This window comes from Erinaceus europaeus, chromosome 11, assembly GCF_950295315.1.
Source record: "Erinaceus europaeus chromosome 11, mEriEur2.1, whole genome shotgun sequence".
Taxonomy (NCBI): Eukaryota; Metazoa; Chordata; class Mammalia; order Eulipotyphla; family Erinaceidae; genus Erinaceus; species Erinaceus europaeus.
Window position 1 is genome coordinate 75170640 of NC_080172.1, and position 11570 is coordinate 75182209.

At 43.6% G+C, this 11570-nt stretch overlaps 1 protein-coding gene across 1 annotated transcript in view; it reads right to left on the bottom strand.

Moving 5' to 3' along the window:
* The window catches only part of DIPK1A (divergent protein kinase domain 1A), a 132393-nt gene extending 122832 nt beyond the window's left edge, over positions 1 to 9561 (bottom strand). The window contains exon 1 of the mRNA XM_060202071.1: positions 8960 to 9561. Coding sequence (XP_060058054.1) covers positions 8960 to 9013 — 54 coding nt within the window. The 5' untranslated portion in view covers positions 9014 to 9561. The remainder of the gene's footprint in view (positions 1 to 8959) is intronic.
* Between the last annotated feature and the right edge of the window lie 2009 nt (positions 9562 to 11570).

An 11570-nucleotide genomic window follows, 5' to 3' on the forward strand; every position in this document is an offset into this window, starting at 1 on the left:
TCTCAAGAAATTTCTAACTTTCCTAATCCCCACCTGCAGGGGCAAAGCTTCAAAGGCGATGAAACCCCTCTCACTTTTCTCTATCCAAAATAACAATAGTAATAATAATAATAATAAATAATAACTAAATAAAATAAAAACATAAAACTAAAATAAAAAAAGAAACTTAAAACATTTGCAATCTAAAGTGAACAGAAACATTCAGAAGTACCCAGGTACCTCAGACTTCAATTTTCATTCAACTGTACCAGTTTTTTTTCTTATGCAACAGGGCATGTAGGCAGAATGACTAGAACGGAAAATATGTATAACCTAAGTATAGTGAATTACCCTTAATTGTCTTAACTCTCATTCTTCCAGGTCTTAATGACAGTGAGAAATAAAAAGGTGTTCTAAACTAAAACCAAGAAATTATAGGGCTGTTATGTTATCAGTCTCACTTACACTATGAGTAAACCCTAAACAAAGTAGACTCTAATTTGTAGAAAACACACTGCTAAAAACAGACACATGCAGGTGTTATTCTGGGTTCTCATACCCGGAAGGACTCAAGGTGTATCCCTACTATGGTGTATAGAAGAAAAATAATGCCTAAAAATGGCATAAGCTGGTTAACATACCATTTTTCTAAACTCAGAGTTAAGATTCCACTCTGGTCAATGTGTCACAACATTTAGCCAATCCAGGAAGTACTATTTCCTAGGCAAGGCTTTGAAAAACAAAGCTGGAAGGGATGGAATGTAAGTTATTGTGCTCTGAGAACAGTGACTTGCCATAAGAAGTTTTTGCTCAGGTAAATATTGGTTATCTATTGGGGGGCCAGGTGGTGGCACACCCAGTTAAATGCACACAGTACTATGTGCAAGGACCCAGATTTGAGCCCCTGCTTCCCACACTGATGGGGATGCTTCATAAGTGGTGAATCAGGTCTGCAGGTGTCTTATCTGTCTTCCTCTCTCCCTATTTTACCCTCCCCTCTCAATTTATCTCTGTCCTATAGAATAAAATGTGGGGAAAGAAAAGGGGGGGAGGAGAATGGCCACCAGAAGTGGTGAATTCATAGTTCCAGCACTGAGCTCAGAGAAACCACACTGGCAAACAGTGTACCTATGCCTCTCTTCTGGAAGAAGTACTCCCTGCCCAAAAAGTTGACTTTGTACCCTTTTATCCTACAGTCTTGTTGATCATTATTAAATCAATAATTAAAAAAGTAAATAAATAAGGAGGGAATCTTTCAGGAGCTAGTCAGGTACAAAAAGCGCCGAGAAATAGTATACCTGGTGGGGCACATACATTACTATGTTCAAGGACCCAAGTTCAAGCCCCTAGTCCCACCTGCTAGAAGGGGGGGGGAACTGGTGGCATGGAGGAGGTTTCCGAACTGTTACAGAGCAGGTCTGCAGGTGTTTCTCTGTCTCTCCTCCACTGTTTTCTTCTTTTTACCAGAGCACTGCTCAGCTCTGCCTTATAGTGGTGGGAGGGATGTTGAATCTGAAACTCTGAAGCCTCAGGCAGAGTTTCTCTTTTCATAACCATTATGCTACCTAACCCCACCCTCTGTCTCTCCTCCATCCCTCTCCCCTCTCAATTTTTTTGTCTATCCTATCAAATAAAGTAATTTTTTAAAAAGCCCCTCGGGGAGTGGGGTGGGAGATAAAGTGTGGCAAATATACAATTTGAAGCCCAACAAAGTACAGAATTTGCAAGCCTGAAGTTCTGAGCTTCCCAGCTTGAACCTTTGTACCAACTATGCCAGAGTGGTGCTCTGGTTTGTTCTTATTCTTCTCTTCCTCTCTCTCACTTTAACAAATATGTAAGACTTAAAGGAGGCCTTAACTACTGGATGGTTTCACTCATATGTGGATATAAACGACTGAAACACATGAACTTACAACAACAATGAAAAAAAACTGTTGTTTTTGCCGGGCTGGCTTCACGGGCGGGTAACAGACAACCTCTTCGTGTGTAGAAGAGAAGACCATAGTGCATAGGTAGGCAAAGTCTTCACTTATCTGGGAGTTGCGCAGGTCCGGCCCCACGTTGGGCGCCATAATGTTTTTGCCGGGCTGGCTTCACGGGCGGGTAACAGACGACCCGGAACTCATGGCGGGGTTGTATGCAGTATCTCTTTATTCATGCAGGATGCAGCGCAATCTATACCAAGCTAAGCTAAACTAAACTAAAAACTGCAAACAATCTTGTCCTTATAAATATACTAGCCCAGTAGGGTGGGAACAGGATGCGAAGCAGAGAGGGTGGAGAGAAAAGTGACTGGTGAAAATCAGGGTATGACAAGGAGAGGGGGCAGAGCAGGTGAGAATTCTACCACTAAACCACCAATGCCCTGGAGGGAAGGTGGTGCTTGTTAACAGAGGTTATGTAAATAGAATACAGTGTTATGTAAATAGAATGCAGGGGGGATTAAACCAAATGAAACAGAAGGGGTTTTTAAAGCATACCAACAAACAACAAGGGCAACAAAAAGGGAAAATAAATAAATAAATAAAAGAAGCCTCTTAAAAAGAATTGGGAAGCCTGGTGGGGGTAGATAGCAAAACAGTTATGCAAAGAGATTCTCATGCCTGAGGCTCCAAAATCTCAGGTTCTCTCCCACCCCCCATAAACCAGAGCTGAGCAGTGCTTTGGTAAACAAACAAAACAAAACAAAAAGTAGGGAAGCTTCCAGTGGAGGGGATGGGACACAGAACTCTGATGTTGGGAACTGTATGAAATTATACCCCTTACAATCTTGTTAATCATTACTAAATAGCTAATAAAAAATTATTTTAAAAAAAGACCTACAAGTTCTTCAACAAGTTATAGGTGAAAAATATTAAGCAATTTGTATAATTATAAAGGAGCTTCATTGCCATTACTTTAATCCAGATATCACGATGATAGTGCTTCAAGAAAATTGTGGCATCATGCAGTTGATACACACTTTATATATTTTTTCAGCTTTAATATGGATTAAATAGACAGTTATGAGCTAGTATGTTAACAGTTTTGTTTATATATTAATAGAAAAAAGATTCTGTTGTGAAGAAAAGAACTGATGTGGTATAACCAAATAGAGGAATATTATTCAGTACTAAGGAAGAATGAAAAATCAAAACAGTCTATGAAAGGTATATCTTGAAAACATTAGATGACATGAAAGAACAGTCACAAAAAAAAAAAAAACACATGTGTAATATGATTCCCTTTATATTAAATGCTCTAAATAGGAACAAACAAAACAGATTAGTTGCCCAGGGCTGGGAGGACTTGGAAGAAGAAATAGGTATAAAGTTTATTTTGGGGTGATATTTAAAATTGACACAAGTGATAAGAAATATACTTTCTGTGAATACACTAAGAACCACTGAGATATGTATGTTTTAGACTTTCCCCCCTTTTTAAAGTTAATGACCCTTAATAATGGCTTACAGGACTATAGTTCATACAGTACCACCACCAAAGTTCTGTGACTCCCCTTCCTCCAGTCACCATGATGGCATCATAGTTCTCATAGTCTTAGAGAGTTTGGTTATTATTTTTTTGTAAGTTGTTGTAGTTATTATTGTTATTATTGATGCCATCGTTGTTGGATAGGACAGAGAGAAATGGAGAGAGGAGGGGAGGACAGAGAGGGGGAGAGAAAGACACCAGCAGACCTGCCTCACTGCCTGTGAAGTGACCCCCTGCAGGTGGGGAGCCAGGGGCTCAAACTGGGATCCTTACTCTTTGCACCACGTGTGCTTAACCCACTGTGCTATTGCCCGACTCCCAGCTCCCCTATTCTTTATCTCTCTGGGAGTATGGACCAAAAGCTTAAACACCTCAGGACATAAGTACTATCACTACTACTACTACTACTACTACTACTACTACTACTACTACTACTACTACTACTATTACTATTTGACAGGAAAGAGAAATTGAAAGAGGAAGGGGAGATAGAGATGGCATGTGCTTTCACTATAGAGGGTTGGGGGTAGGGACACAGCCTTTGGTGGCAGGAATGGTTTTAATATACACTCCAACAAAACAAACAAATAAGCAAGAAAGGAATACTGTGTTTTTGTATATCAACTCAACCTTCAGTGCCTGAGAATAATCTGTGTCTGTATAATAGTCTCATTTGAAAATATTTTGACTTTATCACAGTATCACAGTTTAGAGATTGAAGGGGCTGGAAAGACAGAATAAAGGTTATGCAAAAGACTTTCATGCTTGAGGCTCCAAAGCCCCAGGTTCAGTCTCCAGTCCCATCATAAGTTAATGTTGTGCAGTGTTCTGGTAGCTCTCGGTATCTATCTGTCATTATAAATAAATAAAATGTTTAAAAAGAGAGAGAGAGAGACTGAAGCAGCTAGTGGTAGAGGATGTGGAAAGCAGAACAGAATCCATTTAGGTAGTTAGGAATAGAAGAATGTGACACTTGAGTAAATTGAAGACAAAGACCGAAACAAAACCTTGGGAGCCAGAAAATAGCTCACGCAGGAGAAAGTGTACCTTACCATTCTTTGGTACTAAGTTCAAGTTCAAGCTACAGTACCACTTGGGAACACCATGGGTGGTTCCAAGGCTACTCCATGGATGATGGAACAGTGTTGTGATATATCTTCTATATTTCTCACTCTTTGGGAGAAAGAAAAATGACTAAATTGAAACAATATTGTGAGGGACAATGAGAATATAGTTGAAGAGAAGACAAATTAATACTAAGGCAATGCTTAAAATACTAGTTCTAGGACCTGATTGTACACAGTACAATGCACAAGGACCTGGGTTCATGCCCCCAGTCCCCACCTGCAGGAGGAAAGCTTCACAAAAGGTGAAGCAGTGCTATAGATGTCTCTCTGTCTCTTTTCCTCTCCATCATCTTTCCCTCTCAATTTCTCTCTGTCCTATCAAATTAAATAAAGTTTTTTTTTAAGTTTTTAAGGCTTAAAATAAAATACTAGTTCCTTGGCTTACTAAGTTTTAAATTTTACTTACCTAGAATATAATACTCTAGTCTATAAGTTTTGATTTGATTTGATTTTCTGTAGAAATAGTCAACTAAGGGGCTGGGAGGTGGCACACCTGGTTGAGTGCATGTATTATAATGCACAAGGACCAGGGTTTGAGCCTCCTGTCCCCATCTGCAGGGGGAAAGCTTTGCAAGTGGTGAAGCAGTGGTGCAGGTGTCTGTCTCTCTCCCACTCTATCACCCCCTTCCCTCTTGATTTCTGGGTGTCTCTATCCAATAAATAAGGATAATAAATTTAAAAAGAAGAAGAAATAGTCAACTAAAACACAAATATGAATCAATTTGAATTTATTTTAATATGGTAATAGTTAATGATGTGAACATTCAGAGAATCAAAAATAAATATTTGCCATCAATTGAAATGTAACGATTTGATTTTTTTGTTGAGAGACAGAGGGGGATAGAGAGAACCACTACTTAATTAAGCACTACTCATTCTGGGATAAGGTAGTACTTACTACTGATAATATTAAGCCTGATAAAATAGGAATCAAACCTCTGACTTCTGAGGCCGGAGGCATGTAACTGGCTCTCTTACCAGCTGAGCTACCTATTTTCCCCGTCTAGAAGCACAGCAACACTTGTAATGTGAATGGTTTAACCAGATGCGCCACCATCTGCCCCCCATAACAACACTTGTAAACCAAGTATTTATTTATTTAGTTAGCTATTTTAAGCCAGAGTACACACTGCTCCACTCTGGCTTATGGTGGTGCTGCAGACTGAATCTGGGTCCTGAGAGACTCAGGTGTGAAAGGCTTATTATATAATCATAATGCTGTATCCCCAGTCCAATAAAACAAATTTTTTTCTCAAATTACTTTATTGGGGTTAATGGTTTACATTACAGTTATAAGCAAAGGACTGTGGGGAAGAAGGGGAAAGAGGAGGGTGAAGGAAACTTTGAGGTCCTGATGCATTATGATGGAAAAGGAGTAGTAATGGAATATTCACTTCCTCTTTAAGATTAATTTATTTTTATAAGAGAAAGTGAAAGATAGGGCCCAGTACCACTCCAGCATGCAGTTCCAAGAATCAAACACATGGCTTTGCACCTGCAAGTCATATACCTGCTCATGGAGGCTCCTCCCTGCATTTTATTTATTTAGGTTATTCTCACTTGGAAATCTTTGGGCTTCCTGTACTTGGAAATTTGTTTCCTTCTACAGGTTACTGAAGCTTTTTAATATTATAACTTTCAATGCATTATCTGATCTTCTCTCTCTCTTTTCCTTCTGAGATCCCTTTAATATGAGTATTATTCCTCATGAATTTATACCAGGCATCCTTTAAAATGCCTTCACTTTTCAAAATATCTTTTGTCATTTTTCTGTTCTGTCTGGATGAGTCCTATTTGACCCAGCTCATTTATCTGCACCTTTGCTTCAGTCTAATGTCAGATGCATCTATTAGATTCCTTTTTTTTCTTTTCTTTTTTCTTTTTAGTTTTTATCATTGCATTCTTTAGCTCTGAAGCTTCTGTTTGGATCTTTCTTAAATTTTACTGCTCATTCACATTCTTTGTTTAATGAGCATCTTATGGCATCTAACTTGAACTCTTAGTAGTCTGCTTGCTTATCTTCAGGTTTCTTTTCCCCCTCCAGGGTTATCGCTGGGGCTCAGTGCCACTGCTCCTGGAAGCTATTTTTGCCCTTTTGTTTATTGTTATTATTATTGTTGTCGTTGTTGTTGGATAGGACAGAGAGAAATCGAGAGAGATGGGAAAGACAGAGAGAGGAAGAGAAAGACAGACACCTGCAGACCTGCTTCACAGTTTGTGAAGTGACTCCCCTGCAGGTGGGGCGCCAGGGGCTCTAAATGGAATCTTTGTGCCCCGTTCTTGCGTTTTGCGCCATGTGCACTTAACCCGTTGTGCTCCCACCCGGCCCTCCTTATCTTCATTTCTTTATATTTGTCTGATATCATACATGTATGTCTATAAAGATCTGTATATTTATTTAATTTATTTCTATTGCCACTAGGGTTATTTCTGGGGTTCATTGCCTGCACAATGAATTCATCACTCTGAATAGCCACTCTTTCTCCCTCTCCTTCTTTCTTTTGTGGATAGAGATGGGCAAAATTGAGATGGAAGGGGGAAGATAGGGAAAAAGATACATGCATATATACATGCAACACTACTGCACTGCTCATGAAGCTTCTCCTCTGCAAGTGGGGACTGGAAGCTTAGGGGGGAAAGAACCATAGTTAGGGATTAGAATGTTCCGCCGTGACACCTATCATGATAAACTGTAACCATGGGTAAAATAAATCTTAACACTGCCAATCTGAAAGCTCTTGGGCTCTGGTGCCAATAACTATCACAATTATATCTATAAAGAAAGAACATGGAAAGTTGTTTTTTTATGAACGTTTAAAATGCCCGGTGGTGGCACACCTGGTTGAGCGCACCTGTTACAATGCACAAGGACCCAGGTTCCAGCCCCTGGTCCCCACCTGCAGGGGGAAAGCTTTGCAAGTGGTGAAGCAGAGCTGCAGGTATCTATATGTCTCTCTCCCTTTCTAGCTACCCCTTCCTTCTCAATTTCTGTCTGTCTGTAGCCAATAAATAAATATAATTAAAGAAATTTAAATGAATGTTTAAAATAAAGCTTGCCGCATAACCTAAATAATTACACATAAATAACTAGACGATTTCAGTCAAAACGCTACTTTAAATATCCTAATAAAGTCACTTTGGAGAACAAAGTCTGGAAATACTCTTCCCCCTTTATTTTCTCACATGGCAGATTACAAAGAGCTACCTGCCCTGGGCTACCCTATGGTTACTCAAAACACAAATTAGTATTGGTGAAACTTCCAGAGGCATTCGGGTCATTCCGTGTTACTCCTCCACATAGTCAAATCGTGCTGCCGGAGTGCGGAACCTCACTAACTGCAGAATAATGATTTACACATAAAAATTCCCGTCGAATATCCCAGCATGGTTTCTTGCCCACCTTGGTTTCTCCTCAACTTTTAAAACCACCTGTGAAAAAGCACAAGGTGAACATGAACTCCTACCCGCCCCCCCCCAATAACCTACTAGTACCTTTAAAACGTCTAATGTAAAATGGGAATGGAATACTGTCCTCTAACCGCAGACAACACTGCTGACCCACACGAGGCTTTGATCTGTGGTTGTTTTTTCCACTGGGAAGATGAATTTGCGCTCGGCTACTCACCACATCTATTAGGTCCCCCTGGTGAAAACTGTAAGTAAAGACAGTGGTAGGGTTCGAAGACACAGGCTGGCAGCGAAACAGGGTGGGACGGGAAATCATGAAAAATTAACACGCGCACACCACACATGACATGACTGAGAATAACGCGAGCATCGCTGGGGTATCCGACACCAGACGGGATGCCCCTTCCCTTCTGCAGACACCCATCCAGCTTGCCAGCCGGGTCTCCCGAGCCCTCCCTCCCCTGCAAGCCAGGGGCGCCAGGGGAAGACCGAGCCCGGGGTGCAGCACCAGACACACGCCGCCGCTTCTCAGGGTTCGGGGAAGAAGACACTCCTGTGACAGATGGCTACAATTTTCTAAAACATGGAGGCAATGCCACACCACCTATCCTACCACCGAGTGGAGAACCTGAGGGGCCCCCGCGGAGAGGGGCTGGGAGGGGGGAAGAGCAGCGGAGCGGGAAGCTGAGGGCGGCACGTCCCGAGCCCGGTCCGCCCAGCCCGCACCGCTCGGGGCGTGGGGTCGCCCCCGGGTCACGTCCCGGGGCTCCCGGCGGGGGGGGCGCGAGAGCGAGCGCGCGGGGCCCGGCGAGCCCGTGAGGGGCGCGGGCTGCGGCGCCCGGGCGGCCGGGGAGGGCGCGCCGCCAGGTGCCGACGGCAGGGGGCAGCGGGGTTCGGACGAGTGCCGACCCGGGGCGGGAGAGGGAGGCGGGCGAGTCCCGCGCGGCGAGGGAGGGCGCCCGCGGGCGGCCTACCTGGAGGTAATAGGGTTTCCTCAGCCAGGCCCCCGGACAGAGACTCCTCGCCATGGTAATCACACATCGCCCCGCCGCGCCGCAGTCAGAGGCGGACCCGAGAACCAGCCGCCGGGCTCCCCGCCTTCCCCCGCCTCCGGCCCCGCCGGGCCCGCCCACTCCTCCGCCCCCGCCGCGGCCCCGCAGCGGTGACTGTGGCCCGCGGCCCGAAGCCCGGCCTCCCGCTCCGCTCGCCCGCCCGCCCGCCGCCCGCCGCCCGCCGCTGTCACAGCCGCCGCCGCTGCTGCCGCCGCCGACTCCACCGTAAAGGGGAGTTGCGCCTCGCCTCGGCCGACGCAAATCCAGCTGCGCCTCCTGCTTAAAGGGGAGGCGTGCGGAGGAGGGAGGGGGCGCCGCTGAAGTCCCGGGGTCGCGCGCTTCTGGAGGAGCGAGGCGGCTCGGGGATTCGACCCCTCGGACGGCCGCCGCCTCACTCGCGGGCTTTGGGCTCCTAGGCCTCGCGGCACTGACGCTCCCCCGGGAGTCTCTGCCCCGACAGTCCCGATGTGTCTGGGCGGGTTACTGGGAAATTCAAGGGCAGCTCTGGGCTCCTTCCCTGGGGGCCGGCTCACTCTGCCCGGCGCTCCGTGACAGGGCGGCCGGGGAGGCTCCTGCAGCAGCGGGATAACAGCCCCCAAATCCACTCATCCTCCAAGGGTCTTCAACGTTTTTTTTTTCAGAATGTGCAATTTTTTTTCCTGACCCTTCTTCTACTGTGCATTGTTTTCAAACAGCTTCAGGGCTTTCCTGACCACACCCAAAGAACTCTGATTCAAATAGAAAAAAAAAAAAATCACTCAATTAAATACAGTCCTGACGACTGGAGACCTGGGATGTGGCAGAGTTACTCAGTTAAGGCTGCATCACACGGGGTGTGGTGTCCTTTTGACAATGAAGTCCAAATAAGGGAAAGGGAACCATCCTAATGGGAGAACAGCTGTTGATCCCACTGACTTGACAAGGAGGAAGATGCATGTGTATTTTTGTTTATTTGTTTTTACTCCACATAGCACCTCTTCACGTAATGCCAATAAGGTTAAGTGGCCATTCAGAATTTACTTAGAACTTATTCAGGCCTGGATTTTCCCAGAACGAAAGCTCTTACACTCTCACTGTGGTTTTTACCTAAACCTTATTCTGGCGCTTTCGATTTCTGAAGAAATTTCTACCTGCCCGCTGCTCCTACCGTCAAGGACAGACAGGTTTTTAAGCCTAGGGAGTATTTTATTGCTAGCAATCTGTCACATCATTGTCAGTTTGGTTGAAAGGCTTGGGTAAAAATGCTGGGTAGTACCGTTTTAATTCATTCAATAAATAAATTAAGTGCCCAGACATTGTTCTAGTTGCCTGGTTTGTAGACATGAACAAAACCAAACAATATCTCGACTCTTCTGGATATTACAATGCGGGGATAGGAGGCTGTGGGAAACAAAATACATGAGAAAATCAAATAGAATAATTATTGATGTGGGCATGAAAAAGGAGAACACAAATCAGTGGGGATGAGGCACACTATATATAGACTAAGTTTAAGGAGAAAGATCAGGACTTCAGTTTTAAACATGTTATGTTCAAGATGTCTATATCCAGGTAGAGATCTGGAGTAGGCCACGTTGTATATAGGAGTATGGGGTTGCAAGGGAGAATGCATATGGTTATGCAAAAGACTTATGCCTAAGGTTCCCAGGTAGCCAGAGCTGCGCAGTGGTCTGATGGAGAAACAAACAAACAAAAAGGCATGTTGGGTTATGGAGAGTGGTATAAGCTAGAGTAATGTGGTACATAACATTTTGAGCCAAACAACTGAATAACATCTTCAACAGAATGGGTATAAATAGAAGAGAATCAAAGGGAGTCTTGCAGCTTCAAGGTGGGAGAAGTGAATAAGTCAGCAAAGGAGACTGAGAAGGGAGAGCCAGTGAAATAGGACAACCAAGAAGAAGGAACCTGAAAGTCAAGTGGATAGGAAGGAGTGAATCCTCATATGTGAGTGGGGACAGAGAACTAGATACTGGATTTATTACCATGGGAATCATTATTAGCACATTTTTATAGGAAATGGGAAGAAATTTTATTGAAGTGGATTTACGGCAATATGGAAGGAGAGGAACTGGAGGTAACTAATACAATTATTTTGAGAACTTCTACAAAGAGTGTCCCAGGATGGAAATTAAACTGGTGGTAAAAGTGGAGTCAAAAAGTAAGCAAACAAAAAATTGGGAGAAACATTTGTTTTTTATGGTAGTGATCTGTAAGAGGAGAGAGAAAAAAATGTAGGAACAAAGGTAAAATTTGGTGGAAAGGGTAAGAGTTTAGAATCCAGCACATGAATGAAAGAATTATTTGTGGACAGGATGGCAGACTGTTTATCTAACGATACAAAAAAGCAGGTGGATAAGAGTGGTGATAGAAATCTTTCAAACTTCTCTTCTGCTTGTTTCAGTTCAGAGACAGAAATCATTGTCAGTTGAGAGGCATGAAGGAGTGGTGAATAGAGGCTTGAGAAGAGAGAAAATGTGAGACAGGCATCTAGGAAATGGGAAGATGAATGGATGGGGGTGGGGGTTATATT